Genomic DNA, 21,819 nt, shown 5'->3' on the forward strand with positions numbered 1-21,819 from the left:
TCTGTAGAAAAGCCAGTCTCCATTCTTTAATTTCTTGTTGAAAAATTTCCGTAATCTTAGCTTCTTCCTTCCTGCTTCTCTCTCCTCCTCCTCCTCTTCTCCTCCCCACTGAGATCCCGCCATCGCCATGGCTCCTCCGCCGCCGCCGCGCTCGCCGCCGGAGACGATGCACTAGGAGCGGCGATTCTACACCGAGATTGGTGGCCGATCCGGGCCCGTGCATGTATGCGATGTTCCTCTCTCGGTGCTCCTCGATGATCTATCTTTCTTGTTATTCTCTGGCTGTAGATTGGGGCTTCTCTTCTCGTTTTTGTCATGAAAGAATGTTCTTTTCGTGTTTGTGAGTCCGGTGCCTTCGGAAAATAGGGATTTTTTATTTTTTTTTTGCGTTGGCTATTTACTCATCTTGTGTGGATTCTAGGCTTTGGATTTGCGGTAAAGGAAGGATTTTTTTTCTTTGGGGGCTAATTGAGTGAAGGCAGCGAGGCGAGGGAGAAGGTATGGCCTTGGAAATGGTAAAGGCGGCGACGAGTGAGAAGCTCAAAGAGATGGACTGGGCCAAGAACATCGAAATCTGCGAGCTCGTCGCTCAGGATCCTGGGTATTTCTTCTGATTCCCCTTGCCACACTGCCTTTTGACTAGATTTTCATGTGCGGGATTTCGAGTTATCCCATTTAGCATTGCAGGTTTTCTACTAGTGGAAGTTTTGGTTAGTTAATCACTTTGCAACAGTGGTTCTCCCTGATATTTTAGTGTAAAAATTAATTGTACTGAAGGGGCTACCAAATCTCCATTGCCAGCTGGCCTCAGTATTTTCTTTTCACAAGTTATGGCTCATCGTTTGCCATATGGAAAGATTGCTTTTATGTCCTTGAATGGCACATTGATGTTTATCTACCTGTTACTGTCAACAGGAAAGCGAAGGATGTGATCAAGCCTATAAAGAAGTATTTAGGAAGCAGGAGCAAGAATACTCAACTTTATGCTGTAATGGTAAGTTATATTTGCGCAAGAAGCTTCCTTTGTGCCTTGGCCGGTGGCCCCAGGATGAACTACAATATTTTTGCGATTATAGAATTGTCACAGGGACATTCTCGCTAGATCATGGCCATGTAAGAAGTCGCGCTCTAACCCTTTCTTTTATTTAGAAGCCAGCATAGAAGTACCTAAGATGTTTGCTTGACTGTGGAGTTAATTCTGTGCTTTTTTTGATCGCTTAGTCTTAGGTCATATTAGGTTTGTTGGTGCAAATTATTATCTTTCTATCACTACAATTAATATCCCATCTTCCATAGTGAATCTAATTAAAGTTATAATTATGTGAATGTCTTTTCTTTCCACGCCTTTAATCTTGGTTTATTGTGCTATTTGTTATAGCTGTTAGAGATGCTCATGAATAACTGCGGAGAGCCTATCCACAGGCAGGTCATTGATAACGGTCTTCTCCCAATACTTGTGAAGATTGTGAAGAAAAAGGTGACCTGTTCTCCTTTCTTTTTGTGTGAAAGTTGGAGGAAAGTTGTTGAGATGTTGACATAATTACCAGTTCAGACAGAATTACCAGTTCGTGAAAAGATATTTCTTTTGCTGGACGCGACCCAAACATCCCTTGGTGGAGCTAAAGGGAAATTCCCTCAGTACTATGGTGCATATTATGAGTTGGTGGTATGTATCATTTTTTAGTATTCCATCTTCAATTCTTCATTGTAATACTGTGTTAAGGGGTGATAATGGGCCAAGTCCCTTGGATCCTTTCATAACCCTACTAAACCCTTAAATATATTTTTGCTTAAAAAACTATAAAATTTCAGCCCGCCCCATTTTGGACCCCAACCCATAAATTTTGTATAGAAGAACCTGGGCCCATTACCACCCCTAACTGTGTTTGAGAATTTGGACACCTCTACGCCAAGTGAATCTGTATAGTTTACGGTTTTTCTTCAATATAATCTTTTCCCCCACAAAAATAATCCATGCGCTCATCCTGATCAATTGATCACTCTGTGAGAGCCCTGAGGTCTTGTGTACTTGTATTATGGATCGTTCCATGATTTATGATTTAACCACCTCCACAACTCTGAGAGGTTTGGCAATTATTTGCATATTGCTTTAGTGTTACCTTAAGACAGGAAAGAGCTACTTTTTGTATACATCTGAAGTGATTATCATCTTCTCTTTCACAGTCTGCTGGCGTTCAGTTTTCAAACCGTCCAAATGTTGTTGTTACACAAGCACAAGCCCCAGTCCCAGTCCCAGAACCAACAATTGAACCAAATAATAACAGTTTATCTAGGAGATTGGATGAAGGCCAGAAGGAAGTGCATGCACAGCCTGTTTCAGAGTCGAGGTGTGTTCTAGTTTCTACTTTAATTTGGAGATTATGTTGTATGCATATGAAGCTTGCTTGTTTTAGTCCAATCTCACAGTGCAGTCAATACTCAATACTTGATCAAAATTCTATGTGCCAGTAATTGAAATTGATTATTGCTCGAGTACCTCAGTTCTTTTCTGCTGAATGGTGAAACTGATAATTGCATTAAATTACTTTGATCAAATGTTCCATGGCCTAAACAGGTTATTCCTAGAACATTCAACATACTTATTCAATCCTCACAGCAAATGAACTGACAGCTGCGACCCATTATCTTTTCTAATCGTCTCAATGTCATTTAAGCAACAGTACCATAACCTTGATGCTTTTGACATATTACTGTGGGTAAATAAATGGTACTAACTCTGGTAGGAGTGATATATCACACTCACGTCTTGTTGATTTCAATTTTCAAGAATTGATGCAGCATTTCATATTGAAAGGTGTCTGTTTGTATCACTTGTTAATTGCTATTAATTTTATCTATGTGCATCTTTGATTGATGTACCATAGTAGTGCAAGTAGCATGGTGCTCATAGAAGAACTGGATGGTTCTTGAATGGAATATCCAATATCAAAGCACTTTTTTCTGTATGGTATGATTCCATATTTGTAGCATACATTTCCTCTTGATCATTGCTGCAGTTGTCCATATGGTGTTAGGACTAACATATATGTATTTTGTGTTGTTTATTAACACTTGAACAAGATAATTGTTTGATGATGTGAGAATTATTACATTTTTGTGTTAACCATTGAACTGCCTTTTGGCTTTTCAATCATTTTGACAGTACACTTTGGTGCAGTATAATCCGGAAAGCTTCTAGTGTCATGGAAGTTCTAAAGGATGTGCTTAATTCCATGGATCCTAGACTCCCTGAGGTATATATATGGTGTTGTGTATCCTCATTTATCTGACATGTTCTTTTTTTTTCCATTTTTTGATCATCGTTTGTAGATTTATCATTTTTGCTTCCATATACCTTTTCCCAGGAAAGTAACTTAAGAGGTACTTTATTTTTCTCAAGTACCGCGAACTCTTACATGTTTACACCTACAAATGTATCTTATAGGGAGCAACGGATGAGTTTGTATTGGATCTTGTGGAGCAATGTACATTTCAAAAACAGCGAATCATGCACCTGGTTATGACGTCGAGGTAATTGTCAAAATGTTTGGTGCTCTTCAATATTTCCATTGATTTCCATGCAAATGGGAACACTTCTTTGACATTGCTCGTTCAGTCCTGAGAATCCTGATCTTGTATAAGCTCTATTTTTATGTTGATATGTGAGTTGCTATCTTTTGTTGCTAGGGATGAACTGGTGGTATCACAAGCAATAGAACTGAATGAAGAGCTTCACAAGGTCCTTGTACGGCATGATGCATTGCTTTCAGTTGAACCAACTACAACAGTAGCTTCTACTCTCAAGGAAGAAGAGGAAGAAGATGCTGAAAGTCTTTACCGGAGGTATGTGCATTCATTCTCTATTCCTTCAGTGGTGGAAGGTGTCTGATCACATTATTTTCCTCGCCAACACAGGCTTCGAAAGGGTAAAGCATTATCGGAAGATTACACACATGATTCCATACCATCATTTAGATCTATACCTGAAGACAAGATGCGCCGCCCGCTCACCATTGAGCCATCCCATACTGATAAGAAACTGGGGGCACTGAATATTCGCTCTCCAGATCCTGAGGTGAGGCCTGAAGCCGTGCTGATTCCACCACCGCCTGCCAAGCACGCCGAGAGGGAGAGGTTCTTCCGGGAGAAGAGCATGGATGCCAACTTGCTCGGCCATCTTGCAGGCCTATCGGTGCACAGCCGGGATGGCAGTAGTTCGTGTAGTGGCAGCACCGATTATGGTGACTGAGGTGTAGTACATGTGGTATATACAGTTTCTTTTTTTTTGTTCTTCAGGATGATCTTCTGCTTGCCCGCCAATTGATGTTGAGAGAGAGGCAGCCTCAGCCTCATCGTCGCTGACCATTGTACACTTGGTTTTCTAATTCTTTTACAATTCTTCCCCTTCTCCTTACCTGACATTATTGGGAGACATGCTGTGTTGTGATCATTCAGTTCTATAGAGATGCTTGCGTTCCAAGCTGTGTGACCATCTGCAATGGTTTGCTTGAAATTTTACTTTTAGTTTCATCTCCTTTTTGCTTTGTGGTGTGTAGTGGACTAGTGGTGTGGGTATGCTTGTGTCAGAAGCGTGCCATTCAGCTTTTGGCCAGCAGCTAATGGATCAGTTGAGCCCCATGATGTGTTGTCGTGGGTCACTAGCATTGTAAAAGATTATGCCCATGACTATGAAACCTCTTTCTGGCAAGACCAGGGATCCAATAGTATCCTCCTATCTTGGAGCCAGCCTTGAATGGTTTAGGGCTGACTTGCCAAAGTTGTTTCACAGCAGGCAATGATCTGTTCAGTAGACTTAAACAATTCATTCATTCCATCCATGTTATCCTTATCAAGCACAGGTTTATATGATGCCAATGACTGTAAACATTTGAACTGAGCAAATTCCTGTGTAAATTCCTTGCGAATCCTTGTGTAAATTTTCATTCCTATCGAATTATAATAGAAACACATCAGCATTACTCTGAATAATTCATATATATTCTGACTTATACATACGGAACTAAAATTTTGTATTTTCCATGCTACAAAAGTGGAGTTGTGCTGGTTCCCCCTGTTTCTTTCTACGTTGCATCTGCAACCACTGCATCCTCGAAAAAAGACCCAATCGAAAAAAAAAAAACACTACCGTATGGAACTAGTACATACTCTTACCGTTTTTTATTTAATACTATTGATTTTTAAATTTATATTTGACCTTAGATGCTACTAAGCCACTTGTAACCACTAGGCTACAGGTCCTTTCACGATATCCATTTAGCAACCTAGTCATAACATAAATAACAAATAGAGCATTGGCCATACATCATTCCTATCTCTTACTCTATTTGTTTTCTCTTGGCACTTACCCCGTCCACACCACGCTCGCCTTTATGTCTGCTCCTTAAATCTGTTGGGAGGAGCTTGTCAGCGTGGGAGGAGAACAATGATGATCTGACGTCCATATTGTCTCTCTTGAGCTTGAGCAGAGAAAGGTGGAAGACAAATTGGTAGCGATAAGGCAAGACAAAGAGGAAGGAGATGTGCGGCTGATGGCGACGATGGCGGTGTGTGTGGTGGGGGAGGGGGGTAGGCAGAGGAGGTTGAGTTATAGTGAGGCGATACGGAGAGGAAGGACAACCTACTGAGACAACAAGCATGATATGGTCCCAACCACTCAGCAAACCAAGGGGTGGCTCAATGAGGATGTTGGTCACCAATCAACTCTGCTCTCTATACTCAGGTTGTCCTCGCATGGTGCTGACTTCATATCGTGGTCAATAACATCCACCACCATGTCATCGTTGACTTTCTCAGGGTCATCTACTACCTTACCTCCCACACAACTATATTTAGTGGCTTGCTAGGACAGGAAAGAGGGGAGGGAAGGGGAGGCAACAAAGCTGAGGCAGAGCAAGACCGCCTAGGGAGGGTGAGAACGAACAACTTCTTTCGTTTTTTTATTTGATACTGTTGACTTTTAGATCTACGTTTAATTATTTATCTTTATTTTTTGTGCAAATATGCAAAATAATATGCTTAGAGCATCTTCAGTAATAAATTAAATCATAGCAAAATAATAAATAATTATATAAATTTTTAAATAATACAAATGATCCAACATAAATACAAAATTCAAAGGCATCATCGAATAGAAAAAATGTGGAGAAAGTAATTAAATCCAATCAAAACATAAAGGAGTCAAAGTGAACTTATTCCTTTCGAAGAAAGGCTTCCTAGATGGGCCGTTTTTGACATTAAAATTCCCGTAAGAAGTGAAAAGAAGGAGGCCCACGGACGTCGTCGTCTTCACTGCGTCCTCCTCTCCTCTCCTCTCTTCTCGCATCGCCTCCTCTGGTTGCATTGCCAATTCCCCTCGCTGGGTCGCCATGACGGCGGAGGCGGACGACCCGACGGCGGCGGAGACGCTCGAGAAGTTCCGCCTCTACGAGACGCGCGCGGTATCTCTATCCTTCTCGATTTCTATCTTTTATTATCTATCCAGTAGTGGTAGTAGAAGTAATAGGAGGAGGAGGAGGAGGAGGAGGAGGAATGGTCGATTCACCGTCTGCTCTGCAGAGGTTCTACCTGATCGGGACATCGCGGGAGAAGCGGTGGTTCCAGGTGCTCAAGATCGACCGCTCCGAGCGCTCCGACCTCACCATCAGCGAGGACCCCGTCTGGTACTCCCAGCAGGAGGTCAAGAACCTCCTGCACCGCATCTCCGAGGGCAACCGCTCCACCGGCGGCCTCACCTTCGTCACCAAGGCCTACGGCATCGCTGGTTCGTTGTTCTTTATTTTTTTTTCAAAAAAGTATTATTTTGGAACCTCCCAGTATGGAGGATGGATTAGTTATCTCAGGTAGGATACATTGCGTGACTGCTTGCTAAATGCTGAGCGAAAAATTACAATTGATGCTTACCGTATTAAATCTGTCATAGGAAACCCGACCAGATGTTTGTAATGGTTCCAAACTGAATTGCTTTGATAAAATTGATATGAATGGGAGATACTTTAGTAACCCTAGGTTGTCAGTTGTCAGTTCCTCCTCGCCATTCTGACTGAACCTATTTTCTTTCTTGTTATGTAGGTTGCATCAAGTTCTTAGAGTCATATTATCTGATTTTGGTCACCAAGCGCCGCCAAATTGGTTGCATTTGCGGGCATCCTATTTACTGTATAGATGAGAGCCAAATGATAACCATTCCACACTCATCTGTGCAGACAGATGTTGCAACCTCTAAGAATGAGCTACGGTGATTCTTCCTTTGCCTTCTTTAGTGTTTCTTTCTTCATTCTATTCATCATCTTTTCTATACTGCTCTACAGTATCAGCTTCCAACTTGTGGATACTTGTATATTCATTGAACTTACGGAAATATTAACAGGTACAAGAAACTTTTGGCTAGTCTTGATCTCACCAAGGATTTCTTCTATAGCTACACATACCCCATCATGCAGAGTCTTCAGCAGAATGTCACTTCTTCAAGGATGAAGGAAATGCCTTATGAAAATTTATTTGTCTGGAATACTTTCCTGACACAGCCAATTCGTTCAAGGTGCCGCAATACTCTCTGGACGGTAGCTCTGGTCCATGGCCATTTCAAGCAGGTTATGTCTAACAAACAATCAACAAGTTGGTTTTGCCACTATTCTTGTTTCTGGTGTATACTTCTGCAAAACAGATATACCTTTCTATTTGGAGCCGTACTTCTATCCTTGGATCATTCTAAGAATATGTTTGCCAGCTAGGGATCTATCTGTAGAGTCATGCTAACTGTAATGTGAACCCCAAATACCAAACACATACTTCTTATTTACCAGAGTAGATTGCATTCAGGCTTGGAGCATTGTCTGTGTAGTCCTATTAACTAATATTCCTACTTCTCATTTGTTGGAGTAGAACACTAAGTGAGTCGTGATATAAGAAAAAAGTACTATGATTTCAATTCCGAAGTTTATTTTTACTAAAAAATAAAATTTTGAAAAATCCATGTTCCATCAATAAGGAGGGCAACTAGTATGATATTGGACCAGGTCTTTAAGTTGTCATCTGTCTGTCCCTTACTAACTGTAAATGTTATCACTACAAAAACTGTAAGTCTTTGGAAATTGGAATTTGCTGTTTGGTTGATAAATGATGACTGCCGAGTGCTGATACTGTAGAGTACTTATTTAGCTTATATGTATCTCTGTAACAATTATGCCTTCCAACTTTCATCTGATCTTTGCAAATATGCATAAATAAATGTGCTGCAACTGATTTTGAAACTAACATAACATATTGTCCTTTTGATTTTCCAGGCCAAGTTGTCAATATTTGGCAGGGAGTTAAATGTTGTTCTCATTTCTAGAAGATCACGGCATTTTGCAGGGACACGGTAAGTTGCATGTGCTTTAAGATTTCTGGAAGCCCTTCTATTTTATGTATGCTGAAGCCAATCCATTATTCATACTTACACTCTTGTCCATTGACCCTATTTATTTGATTGCTGTTGGCTAATCACACCTTGTGTAATTCTTGTTTGGGTGAATTCATGCATTACATCTAAACCAACAGTTGGGGCTCCTGTACTATTTGTTTCCTCTACTTTTCTGACTGAGACCAAGCATATTATCTATGCTTTGTTAGTAGTATCTTAGTTTTATTCAATTTGAAAATTTACTACCTTCCCAATGATATCTGTAGGTTTCTGAAAAGGGGTGTGAATGACCATGGAAAAGTCGCTAACGATGTTGAAACAGAGCAAATAGTCTTTGAAGAGGAAGCTGGTTCCTGGAAGGGAAGAATGAGTGCAGTAGTACAGATGCGAGGATCAATCCCTCTCTTTTGGTCACAAGAGGCTGGACGACTTAGTCCTAAGCCTGATATTATTGGTAAATATATTTCTTAAAGAATTACCTTGCGATATCTAACATGAAGTCAACTTACATAGTTTTATCAGAGGAAATTCATATATAAAAACCAAATTTCTATCTGATCATACTTCTATTAGAGCACTATACCCAACAAACACTTGAGTTTTAACTGTTAGGCACCTGTCGAATCTCCTTTCTGATATGTTTCTAGAATCTCGGAATACATGAAATTTCTTGAGAAATCTTAAATTTGTATCTTTCTGCAGTGCAGAGATATGATCCTACATATGAAGCAACTAAGTTACATTTTGATGATCTTGCACAGCGCTATGGACATCCTATCATAATACTAAATTTAACAAAGGTATGTGGCTTCTTCTTGATTTTGGGATCTCAGTGTGAGTATGCCCTTACTCCATCTTAAAGCTGAAACTGATGAGCTGAACTGAAAATTTGCTTATTTTACATTTTAATCATTCCATTTCCCTGAATAAGCCTCATTTGGTCATGATCAATCTGTGAAGCTGCAGTACTGTTCAATCAGTTCTTTGTACATCCAACGTATTGATTTTATGTCCAATATATTGCTCATCAAGTTTTTGTGCTATCTGTGTAGACTTTTGAGAAAAGGCCTCGAGAGATGATGCTCAGGCGTGAATATTTTAATGCAGTTGGATATCTTAATCAGAATGTCCCAGAGGAGAAGAAATTGAGATTTATCCACTGGGATTTCCATAAATTTGCAAAAAGGTTTACACTTGTTTTTGATAAATTTCAGATATGCTTGAGTTAGCACGTGTTCATGTGCTAATGGTTCTTCATCTGCTATGTCAGCAAGTCTGCAAATGTTCTGGGTGTTTTAGGAGGTTTTGCTAGTGAAGCACTGGATCTTACCGGATTCTACTACAGTGGAAAGCCAAAAGTTCCAAAAAAAAGGTCGACTCAGCTTAGTAGAACTAGCACCGCAAGGTACTTAATCAATTTTCCATTAAGCTTACGAATTCATGAAAAAATGAATATACCTCTCTTTTACAAAGCACGCTTATTGCCTCCCATATTCTGTCAGTAGAGCTGACAGGTAAAATAAGAAGTGATATCTAACCCATTTTTTAAAAAAATAATTAGTCCATTACTGCCTCATTTGATTTTCTTTCAACCAAGGATATCCACACTGATCATGGGAAAAATCATTGACCACAGCCAGCTGGTTTTTACCTAAGTGATTTGGATGGCCAATTATTCTACCAAATTCCAGTTGGTTAATGCCAGGTCGGTCTGTTTTTGGCTGAACTGTTGTTCGCCAATTGATAAAAACTGCACTTAATTTAAATTTGAAAATTTATGGATTGAGATCGTCCCTCACTCCCCAATTGTTACCAGTGATCTGGTTACTGCTTGGATTTTATCCTGGCATTCAACACTCTGGTGCCATACTTTTGTAACAATGTATCAAGTAGTAATAAGGCCAACATCAGTAGCTCACAACCAGCAGCGTTAGCTAGTACCTTGCGCCTTACAAGCATTACAAATCCAGCCAGTTGATGGTATTGCTGCATGGCCCAACTGTACTTGCTTGATGTGTTAGTTTTTACATTGCTTGTATAAAGTGAGTTGTGCAATGGTGCTAATGTATAATTCTTATTGGCCCAAATATTTTTTTAATTAAAAGGGGAGTTCAGAAAACTAGCACTGGTAATCCTTTTACATTGTGAGAACTGAAGTTTAAGCTTGCCCCATAGAGACTAGGTATAGAGCAAACCCTGGGGCTCAGGGTGTCAGATAATGCCATACTCGCTGTTGTGTCCTGTCCAAATTATGTTCAAAACCAGAAGTGCACATTTTGTGTTCAAAATTAATATGCTCTGAGCTGACAATATTTACCTCATTTATTTTCACAGGGATGGTTCCATTGATATAAGAGCTAGTTCTGGAGACCTTTCAAGGCTTTCCAGTAATGCAGATTCGTTAGGTTCCACTGCTTCTCAAGATATAAGAAATGATGATAGCAAACAAGAGCTTATTGGTGATGCTCCTTGTTATCAGACTGGAGTTCTTCGTACGAATTGCATGGATTGCCTGGATCGTACAAATGTTGCTCAGTATGCTTATGGGCTTGCTGCTTTGGGAAGGCAGCTTCATGCAATGGGAGCGACAGATGTTCCAAAAATCCACCAAGATAGTAGCATTGCTTCAGCTTTAATGGAAATGTACCAGAGCATGGGTGATGCACTTGCTCATCAGTATGGAGGCTCAGCGGCACATAACACAGTAAGTATTTTTTTCTTCTCTTGCTTTTATGAATCATTTGTAATGGCCATAAGGTCCTTATAGTAAACCTCCCACTGGTAGTTCTTAGTTGATATAGTAAACACATATCTTTAACTTCGGGATGAAGTGTGGGTCAATCTGTCTGACCTTTTTCTCTTCTATTTGTGTCTACTAGTGCTCGTGGCATTAGTAGATTTAAACAGAAGTTGATCCTCTTCCTATAGTTTCACTACTTTCCAGTGAACTAAAGTTTAGTCTACTTGTTTCTTTTCAGGTTTTCCCTGAGAGGCAAGGGAAGTGGAAGGCTACCACGCAGTCTCGGGAGTTCCTCAAATCAATTAAACGGTATTACAGCAATGCCTATACTGATGGTGAGAAACAAGATGCTATAAATCTGTAAGTCTCTCATTTTGGCTTATAATCATAAATATCTTAAACCAGCAGAATAGTGGATTAGCTACCAGGATGTTTACTACTGGTAAGTAAATTATCTCCACTGATGTTTTTTTTGGTGATATTACCAGATTTTTGGGTTATTTCCAACCTCAAGATGGAAAGCCTGCTCTCTGGGAGTTAGACACTGATTACTATCTTCATGTAACAACATATGGTGATGATCTTACATCTGATAGCTACCATATGACGTAAGTTGAAATTTGGTTCTATGCTTCAATTTCCATAATTATTTTTTTGGTTCCTTTGTTACCAGATGCAGCCCTTATTTTATGCCGTGAATATTATTTTTATTCATGTAACTGATAGCTCCACAACTGGAAATAGTGCACCTGTGGAATCTGGAGCTGAATTGACCCCTGGAGAAACATGGAGCCCTGTTCCAGCATGTAAAGAAGACTTCTCAAGGATGAAACTTACTTCATTTGACAAACTTATTGAAAGGACCTGCAGTTTAGTAAGGAATGTGCGGCTTCACTGTGATGCTGATCTGAAACAGAGTGGAACTGTTGGAACTTCTGGAATGGCCCCAGATGCGGTGTATGCATTTTTTTTTATTCGGCAGTCTTGTTTGAAATTATCTTATTGGTGTTGTCCTTACAGTTTGCCTGTGATTCAGGGAGATACAGCTTAGAACCCCAAACTGGTTGTTTGGTCAAAGGAAACATGTGGAGACTGTTCCAACAGCAAAAGTTATTCCAGTGGAAAATGCAAATGAAGGTAACAGGGAGGACTTGCATATTTCTCTATGTGGGGAACTGAATTGGCTTTCCTCGGCAGACACATGCGAGGAGGATACCTTCAGAAGGTTGTCCCAGTTTTATTTCAACTATATCTCTTGTTGGTCATTTTGATGTCCAGCATGCCCGCCTATAATCTGATTTCTCTGAACTCTTATGCAGATATCTTGCATTCACAACAGCGGATGTAGATAATGGCTGGTATGGTGGAACACTGATATATGACCAAGATGAAAATAGCGGGGCTTATAGACATTACTCTGAACTTTGCCAGGTAAGCAACTTACAGGGTTCACAGATCATTGTGAAAAGATAGATTCTCATGATTTGCTTCTTCTTCAACTCATAAGCTCACCTGTTTATGGTCCTGACAATGTAGGGATCAGTCATGGATCCCTTCGAGCATGATTCCGAGAAAGAAAGCCATTATGCAGAGGCCCTCAGCATGGATATTGACATTACTGATGATTCAAGGGTAGAAGCAGAAATGCAAGCCGCGCTGGACGAGTACCAGATAATAGGGTCGGATCTCAGCATCATTCCATCATGTGGATCGCTCGCTGAAGACCCTAGCCAGCTGACTAGGTGGATTATTGGTGATGATAAGTTGCGAGTCGGCGCAACACAGTAGCCCCCCCTCACCCCCTCATTTTTTGTATGTTTTGTTTCTTTTTTTGCCAAAGGGCTGTACATATTTCTGCAGCAACCTTGTCATTCATAAAGCTCTTACCTTTACAAAGGAGCTGCCCAGCCTGTGTTTTTATCCAGTTTGCTGGGAGCAACCATGCATTTCAGTAGGCGTTGCTGGATGTAAGTTTGGCCGACTAGGCCTTTGTTTGTAGTAGGTTTTATTTTAGATTGAAGAGCATAGAAGTAGATATGGCCAGTAAATCTTGGAGGATAGTAGTATAGCGCTACTTGGCAGTATGAGTGTATGATTGAATAATGCACACCCAGTTTGAAACAGATAAAAAGAGGGACAATGTATTTTCTTTCCTTGAGTAACCTGTATCTGTAGATTGATGCCTTCATATGTTAAGATTTCTGGCCTGTATTTTCTTCGCTTGGAAAATGAAATGCATTCATAAGTGGGTGTTTTATGGAAAAAAACTAAATGGGACTTGTAAATAAAAAATAATTTATGAATAAAATTTTTATATACGTATTTTTAGTGATCTAAAGGTCAAATCTGAAAAATAAACTTAACATCTTAAAATTAAATCTAAATTTAAGATTAAAAATTTAAATTTTGGTTTATAAGAATAAGCATCAACGAAAAAGAGTGGAGGGAATCGAGGGATATGTGATGATGTGAATTGTGATTGGTGCATAGCTCACGGGTTCGCTGTGCCATTGGCCAGAGCTTGTCCTTTTTACTCTGGTCCATCCTATTCCTGCCATTCTGCTCTCTCCACGATATAAGACTTATTTGATTTATATGAACACTAATAAATCTAGACACATATATAAATTATATATATTAATAAATGAATTTAGACAAAATTAGAAAGTATTACAATATGAAACTGTCATATTTTCTGCTCTCTCCGCAATATAAGACTTTTTAGTATTGACTTGATTTATACGAATGCTAATAAATCTAGACACATATATAAATTATATATATTAATAAATAAATTTAGACAAAACTAGAAAATATTACATGTGGTATTCAGCATGCATATGATACAAATTATTTAGTACAACGTTCTACCGGGTTGTTGGCTTGTTGCTTACTGATGCATCTCTTGCAAGTTGCAAGATTAAATAATTAATCACTGGTTCGCTGTTAGTGAATGATACTACAATAAACAATGCATACGGCGGCTATACTCTGATTTTTTTTATTGTATAGTAGTTGTATCTGACGCAGGCAGTGACCGAGTGAAGTGGATATGATTTTATCTGTTTTGTTAATGTTTTTTCTAAGTAGAAGTCCAAATCAAACTCTCCAAGTTACATGTAGGCGTAGGGAGTTTTTTTTTTAAAAAATACTACCTCAATATTTAAATAGATTACATCGTGGTTTCTTCGACACGCATTCAATTATTCGTCTTATTAAAAAAACATATCTAATTATTATTTATTTTGTTGTGATTGAATTTATAGCTAAATATATTTTAAGTATACTAAATTTTTAAATATTTTTAATAAAACAAATAGTGAAACGTGTTATAAAATACTAATGACGTCATCTATTAAAATATGGAAAATATGGAGGGAGCATTAAACCACCCTAGGTAAAATATATCATATTTTATTTTACACCAGGTTTAGTAAATACTTACCATATATCACTTTGCAACAGGTTTAGCACAACTTTTTATATCGCACCAGATTGTATTAAAATAATTTTCACTTAATACTATGATACATCCTAGAAATTACAAAAATATAATAAAACTCTATAAAATCCGAATGAAACCTGGTAAAGAACGGTATAAAGTCAAAACGAAGTTTAATAAGTTATTTTACAAGATTTCCCTTTTAATTATACGATGAAACAAAGGTTATTATGATGCCCTAGCGTAAAATTAAAAAAAAACATGTCAAACCGAATGCAAAGCGAAGCAGGATGCCATAATTACTTTGTGCAAAGTACAATTTACTCATTTGCTAAAAAAAAGTACAATTTACTTATAAAAAATATTTTTGGAAGAAGTTCCTTTGGAAGTCGTACAAATAATCACCAGTCTGATGATCTATTATATGCATACATTAGTTGAAGAGTTGAACACTTTGACTTGTTTAGTTCAATTGAGTTGCTGACAAAGCCGGCGGCTTTCCATGTCTATCTCCTCCGCTTCCCGCCGCGCCGGCGCCGGCGCTCTCCCCCTGCTCCGCCGGATCGGCGCCGCGCTCCGCCGCCCCTTCTCGTCGGAGCCGGACCCCGCCTCCGCCCCAGGGTACCACGTCGCCGGCGGTCCCAGCTTCATGCGAGGCACGGTGTTCTGGGAGACCGGCCGGCCGCTCACCATCGAGGAGTTCCGCATGCCGCGCCCCAAGGCCGGCGAGGTCCTCATTAAGACCAAAGGTCGCGCCTTTTTCTTCCCTCTTCTCCCTTCAGATGCACCATTGCAGCTAGCTATCGCCTACTCCTGCGTCTGTTCGTTTGTTTGTTTGTTTCCCCGATCGATCGAGATGGGTTCTCTTCCTTCTGACGCAGGGCTCAATCTGTGCAGCTTGTGGGGTTTGCCACTCCGATCTCCATGTTCTCAAGGGTGAGCTCCCATTCTCAAGCCCTTGCGTTGTTGGACATGAGATCACTGGGGAGGTTGTTGACCATGGTTCTCACACTCCTGCTGAGATCATCAACAGGTATACTTAATGTGACCAAGATGATGTTGTCAAGAGACAACTTATGTTTTCTTGCTTAGGATGGTGAATGTATCAGCATGTGTGTTAGTGTAAACTTGAGCTGTGGACTATGGAGTTGGAATTGATGGCTTCTTTCCACCCAAATAATAATAATTTTAGGTTCCCAGTTGGCAGTCATGTTGTTGGTGCGTTTATAATGCCCTGTGGGAATTGCTTCTACTGTGTTAAGGTAACTTATACCTCCTTTGCCATTATCTGCAAGAAAAAAAAGGTTACTTTGCTTTCTTGATTGAATCCATGTACATGAATTTGGTATAGGGTCAAGAAGATCTATGTGAGTCTTTCTTTGCATACAACCGTGCTAAAGGAACACTGTACGATGGTGAAACCCGATTATTTCTTCGGAGTAATGGTAATTTTCAGTACAATTCTTCATACAGTATGTTGGTGATGCTATGGTATAGCTGGGCCTTGCTTACAGCATTTATTTATGTATTTCTAGGAAAGCCAGTGTACATGTACAGTATGGGTGGGCTTGCAGAATATTGCGTTGTCCCGGCCAATGCACTAGCAGTTCTTCCCAATTCGCTGCCATACACAGAGTCTGCGATTCTAGGATGTGCCGTGTTCACTGCATATGGTGCCCTGAGGCATGCTGCTGAAATGCGTGCTGGTGATTCAGTAGCCGTGATTGGAGTCGGAGGGGTTGGGTCAAGGTTAGCTGATATGAGACGTCTTCATCCTTGCCTCTGTTTATATTTTTTTTACCTTTCAAAATAGCAGAGTGAAATTTTTACCTTTCTATGTCCTTATAATTGGAAAATTGCAGCTGTTTACAGATAGCAAAAGCCTTTGGAGCTTCTGAAGTCATTGCAGTGGATGTTCTTGATGAGAAACTCCAGAATGCTAGAACACTTGGAGCAACCCATACTGTAAATGCAGCAAAAGAAGATGCTGTTGAAAGGATTAAGGTATTTGTTAGCCACGTAGCCACCTGCAGTTCAAAAACTGCTCCAATTCAGCTTTTTAATGTTATAGTTGCTGATATTGATATGTTGTTTCTTCTGTAGTGGGGATGTCTTCAAATGTTCATATTGAACATCTCAGCTCGTGTTCCAATTGAAATATGATGTTTTGAATATCTTACTGTTTGCAGGAAATTACTGATGGGAGGGGTGTGGATGTAGCTGTGGAGGCACTTGGCAAGGCATTGACGTTTTCTCAGTGTGCCAAAAGTGTACGAGATGGAGGCAAAGCTGTGATGATTGGGCTTGCTGCAACAAATGTTATGGGAGAAGTGGATATAACCCGTCTTGTTCGCCGACAGGTACACAAACTAGCTCTAATGGAGTAATCTTGGCCTTGGTTTTCTAAGAAAAAGAAAAAAAAGCAAAAGGCCATTTGCTCTACTCATTCAGTCTAAATATAGCCACCTTCTTGATCGTCTTGAACTTATGAATTAGCTGCAACCTATTGCTATGCTCATACCGTGATACACAATGGTCATATGTCATCTTAAATAGGATCATTATTGTGTTCATTTACCATAAGTTTGTGATAGTGCCACAGAAACAGAGTATCAACTGAAATACTTTCTTCGATTCTTCTTCTATAAATGAAATGATACGTAACTCTCCTGCGTATTTGAGGAAAAAAAAAAGGTTTACTTTCTTGGATTGTATTATGGTTCTTGCTTCCTTACATGTTTACTGGAAGCAGGTGAAGATCATTGGGTCGTATGGTGCGAGGGCCAGGCAAGATCTTCCTCAGATAGTCAAGCTAGCTGAAAGTGGGGCCTTCAATCTTAAGAACACTATATCAAGGAAATGCAAGTTTGAAGAGGCGAACAGCGCCTACGAGGACCTTGACCATGGCAAGATCGTTGGGCGAGCTGTAGTTGAGATCATGTAGTGATGACATAATTCTGTGGTTCACAGTCTGGAACTCTTGGTCAGACAAATAAGTAGGCTGTGACACCACATATTCCATGAACACCCCACTCCCTGATTTGTGTAAGAAGCCAGCATGTCTGAAATTGTTTATGGTAAACTAACAGGGAGATCTTTATCTCAATTCCATCATCTTCCTGTTTTAATGTGTCCCTTCAAACTGACATGTTTCTTCTCCTTTCAGTAAATGTTCATTTCTATGATCTCAGGCTTCCCATATGCTCCTTTGCTTGGTCTGGGTTGAGTGCTTCATATCAGATCATCTAATTTACAGCAACACAGAACAACCACAAATCTTGTTTCAGCTTAGCATCAGAAACATTTACATGCTCGATTGATACTATCAGAAGCAGTAGAAACAAACAAGCCGCTAGGGCTCTGCAAATAACAACTGTGCAGTGCAAACTGAAGTCAAACCTTTTATCAGGGTTGTAAATGAATGCATTCCTAACCATTTTTCTTCGTTAGAGTTGTTTACATGACAGCAGCTATGCATGTACATCAGGGGCATGATAGACCTCTAACATTATCATGTCGATGCTTTGTCACTTACATTCGTCTACAATAATACATGGGATTCTTCAAACCAAAATTCCCATATTTCCAAGTTCCCAACTACATGGAGAAGTATAAATCAGGAGCATATTCAGTCGGCACATCTCTTCTGCTCATGCGCTAGCCACCACTTCTGTTTTCTTATCAAGGCTAGAAGTCAGCTCCTTGTCGATATCAGCAAATACATCATCCACCAAAGCATCCCCTTTTACCTAAATTACAGGACATTGAAGGCAATATGTCAAATGTTAGTGGCCTCAGCCTTGGTCCAACTAGTGAGGGAGAGTTTTCAACTCAGAAGGAGATAAATTGGCTACCTTAACTATCACATCTTCATATATTGATAGCAAGGATTCTACATTTTGATAATGAGTCTGCAACCTCAGCTTAACCTGTAAAGCCCCATAAAAAAGGTGTGAATTTGACCATGATGACATCAAGTTATTTAATTTTCAAAATCCACGTAAATAGATAAGCAGGTGATGAGAAATATCAAAATGGAAATGTGCAAAGTTCTATCATTGTAATGTGCAATGCAAGGAATAGCATCCTAAGCTAGATAAATTCACGTTTATCCTTCACCACCACAAGAATCACAGCGCACTTTCAGCTCAGCAGCTGCTGATTATCAGTGCAAGACCTTGGACACAAGCACACCACAAATTTATGACTTTACAAAATAAATGTTGAACGTTTTGTGGATGTGAATATACAAACAGACATGATAAGAATGATCCATGGGCGGATGACTAATAATTTTGTCAAGTTGATTTGAATCATAAGAGACCACGAATAGGTTGCTGCAGTAATGCATGATAAGCACCAAATGGAAAATGAGTCCACCACGGCAATGGTAGATGCACAGCTATATTGGCCTTTTTTTTAATTTGGAACTTTTAGAGACATGTACCTTTTCTTCCGTATCATCAAATCTCTGTGTAAGCCTTGAAGCAATTTCTTCATTCTCTGGTGGGGAATACTTTAGATGGTATATTTTTCCAGTTACAGGATCAAGACGCCTCCCAACTACCCTTTCAACAAGAATTTCATCTGGAACCTACATTAACAAAGAATGAACTAAATTAAATGTCTATTCTCCATTTATGTAGTCACTGAATCCCACTTCATTCCACTGAGAAATAGAAAGAACATGCCTGGCGAATATGTTGAATGCATGATAAGATTCAGGTCCTTACGGTTAATACAAATAATGCTTCAAAGTGAAGTTGTAAATCTCCTTTTCTTTCTTAAACTAAATTAATGTCATTATTTTTAAATAAAAAGGATAATATCAGTCACAACTGGCTGCACTGCTGTTCAAGATATTCATTAGCTTAACCCTATTGATCAAGAGTGTCTCAAGGGCCAGAAGGAGTTTTTAGATAATGTCCAAAATGAAAGCCCTTAGTCTAAAGGTAAAAATGACAAACGATTTGGATTAATAATTGAGTGATTCAGTCTAGTAAACACTTACATCCAATAGAATGAAAATGTCAGGCCGGATTCCAAGAGTTTCCAGTGCCATTGCTTGTGAATAGCTTCTTGGGTACCCGTCCAGCAACCAACCCTTTTCCTGAGCATCTGGTTGCAGAAGGCGTCCCTTCACCATCTGGCAGTAAACCAAAATTATGTTTTCAGCACCACTGTGAACAATTCTATGACATCAGTACAAATAACAAAAAAAAGACACCCACATTAACAACAATCTCATCTGGAACCAGCTGACCCTTCTCCATGAATTCCTTAGCTCGCTTCCCATTCTCACTGCCTGCAGCAATTTCCGCCCTTAGCAAATCTCCAGCAGAAATGTGCACCAGATCATACTGCAAATTACACTTCCCATTACTTAAATACAACGAAAAAAACCAGTCTGTTGTTAAGTTCTCACATAGATGTTTTTACCAAACTTTGACATTTAACTTCATTGCCTCATTACATAATATATACATATATGACATAGCACATGAGTATCATACATTTTTACCAAGGGTTAATTAACCCTTTTACAAAGCATTATGAAGAAAATAAAAAATGATATAGCATGCAATTCCCAACAAACTTACTTTGGTCTTGATGAGCTCACACTGCGTTCCCTTTCCAGATGCAGGAGCCCCTGCTATCATTACCTTCAGGGGATCATCCTTCACAGCCACAACAGCCTAAAATCAAGTTCGCACGGATGTGTTAACACACAGGGCAGCGAAGAATATGATTATTAGGATCACAGGATTGAAACAGACTTCGATCCATGAATACTCCTGGCTTAGCCCAAAACCAACATTCTGTGCTAAACCTAAACTGATAAGAACTTCAGTACTCCGATGTCTAGACTTGAAGAACTAACTAGCACATCTAATCTATTCAATAATGGAGTAAATAAAGCTTCGAAATTCCGTAGTTCCGCGGCCAAATTACGAGACAAACAACGTGACTAGAAACTATCGGCACTCGGCACCGTAAAAATCCAGACTTTACTAGCTAGCTATACTCAATACTACACGGAGCAAGTCCTCAAACCCAAAGCGCAAGCAGACCTTGGTCGCTCGAGGCAAGGAGCGTGGCTTCCTGGTCGCCGGCGAGAACCCGCTGCGGCGGGCGGATTTGAGACAGAGGGTGCGGGAGCTTGCCGGAGAACCAGGGAAAAAGAGCCCGCCGCGGGCAGCTGGCCTTTCGGCGGATAAAACCGGCGGCGAGAGGGAGGCGGCGGCGGTGGCCATGGAAGAGGCCATGGGCGGCGGTGCCGGCGGAGCGAAGCGAAAGCAGAACACCACGAACGCACAACTACTACTAGTCTGCTACTCCAAATGCCTCTCCTTCTTGAGGGAAAAAAGACATTTTTTTTGACAAGTTCGTGGACGAAAAACACGAGGAGATGTTTCTTTCTGTTTTTCTTTCCCTTTCGATTTGGGAGCTGATTTTCTTGGTTTTTTTTTTCTAGATGCGTGTTGGCTTGAGTAATACATATTTTCATTTTTGAGGCCAAAGATTCCTACTTTCCTATGGGCGCCCTGTCCAGTTAATTTTCCTCTTTTTCATTTTTTTCTTTTGTGTGTGTGATAACTGATGGGCTAGTGGCTCTTTTTTTTTTTTTATATACTTGCACTCTCGTCTTTTTATTATCTTTATGCTTATACTTATAAACTAAAATTTTAATTTTTAATATTACATTTAGAGTTGATTTTAGAGTTTTTTATTGCAAATTTATTTTTCAACCTATATTTAGATGTTAAAAATATGTATATAAAAGTTATACACCAACTATTTTTTATTTATAAATATATTGTTCCTCTTAATCGTGAAATAAGCGAAAAGATGAACAACTTGAGTGACAATGCTTGTAAGAAAAAGAATGTGTTTTGTTTCAAGCTATTGAGTATTGATGCGTCCGACAATGCACGTTAATCTCGATAAAGTATTTTTTTAAAGGACTTTTGGTGATTCAGAAGGTTCATTTGCAGCTCATTTATCTAAACTACTAGAAATCGCAACCGTTCATCCGTCCATCCACTTCTCTATCACGTGTAGCAAATGCCTCACTCTTTTTCCACATTATATTAACAACAGTAGGATATTAATTTATCCTTTCAGCCCATCTTAGCCAATCCCTTAGACATGGGTCTGTCATGTGTAAATTCCTCCAACCATCCTCCTTAGACTCACCCTCTACGTATTGAATCT

The 21,819-nt window shown here is 39.7% G+C and overlaps 4 protein-coding genes across 4 annotated transcripts; 3 read left to right on the top strand and 1 right to left on the bottom strand.

Annotated features, from left to right (window-relative positions):
* The first annotated feature begins 86 nt into the window (after positions 1–86).
* Positions 87–4,475, top strand: LOC102711551 (TOM1-like protein 5). The gene is made up of 10 exons (XM_006658972.3): positions 87–223; positions 422–601; positions 916–994; positions 1,379–1,477; positions 1,553–1,666; positions 2,185–2,348; positions 3,179–3,254; positions 3,446–3,531; positions 3,688–3,843; positions 3,916–4,475. Exons 2-10 carry the CDS (start codon positions 501–503, stop codon positions 4,247–4,249), a joined length of 1,209 nt encoding a protein of 402 aa, XP_006659035.1. The 5' UTR covers positions 87–223; positions 422–500; the 3' UTR covers positions 4,250–4,475.
* A 1,843-nt stretch (positions 4,476–6,318) lies between these two features.
* Positions 6,319–13,394, top strand: LOC102711822 (phosphatidylinositol-3-phosphatase SAC1). The gene is made up of 16 exons (XM_006658973.3): positions 6,319–6,458; positions 6,577–6,781; positions 7,090–7,255; positions 7,388–7,610; positions 8,304–8,380; positions 8,689–8,876; positions 9,125–9,222; positions 9,475–9,608; positions 9,693–9,827; positions 10,757–11,126; positions 11,401–11,522; positions 11,651–11,770; positions 11,907–12,119; positions 12,199–12,387; positions 12,482–12,593; positions 12,699–13,394. Exons 1-16 carry the CDS (start codon positions 6,387–6,389, stop codon positions 12,948–12,950), a joined length of 2,676 nt encoding a protein of 891 aa, XP_006659036.2. The 5' UTR covers positions 6,319–6,386; the 3' UTR covers positions 12,951–13,394.
* A 1,655-nt stretch (positions 13,395–15,049) lies between these two features.
* LOC102712280 (alcohol dehydrogenase) lies at positions 15,050–17,704 on the top strand. Its single transcript, XM_006658975.3, has 8 exons — positions 15,050–15,353; positions 15,502–15,637; positions 15,797–15,866; positions 15,956–16,049; positions 16,140–16,353; positions 16,467–16,608; positions 16,794–16,964; positions 17,357–17,704. Exons 1-8 carry the CDS (start codon positions 15,107–15,109, stop codon positions 17,546–17,548), a joined length of 1,266 nt encoding a protein of 421 aa, XP_006659038.3. The 5' UTR covers positions 15,050–15,106; the 3' UTR covers positions 17,549–17,704.
* A 288-nt stretch (positions 17,705–17,992) lies between these two features.
* On the bottom strand, positions 17,993–21,005 carry LOC102712558 (probable adenylate kinase 2, chloroplastic). Its single transcript, XM_006658976.3, has 7 exons — positions 20,676–21,005; positions 20,205–20,300; positions 19,836–19,964; positions 19,616–19,750; positions 19,052–19,198; positions 18,459–18,533; positions 17,993–18,353 (listed from the first exon to the last, which is right to left on the bottom strand). The coding sequence occupies exons 1-7, from the start codon at positions 20,868–20,870 to the stop codon at positions 18,255–18,257; spliced, it is 876 nt and encodes a 291-aa protein (XP_006659039.1). The 5' UTR covers positions 20,871–21,005; the 3' UTR covers positions 17,993–18,254.
* Positions 21,006–21,819: the final 814 nt, after the last annotated feature.

The sequence above is a fragment of the Oryza brachyantha genome, chromosome 8 (assembly GCF_000231095.2).
Source record: "Oryza brachyantha chromosome 8, ObraRS2, whole genome shotgun sequence".
Classification (NCBI taxonomy): domain Eukaryota; kingdom Viridiplantae; phylum Streptophyta; class Magnoliopsida; order Poales; family Poaceae; genus Oryza; species Oryza brachyantha.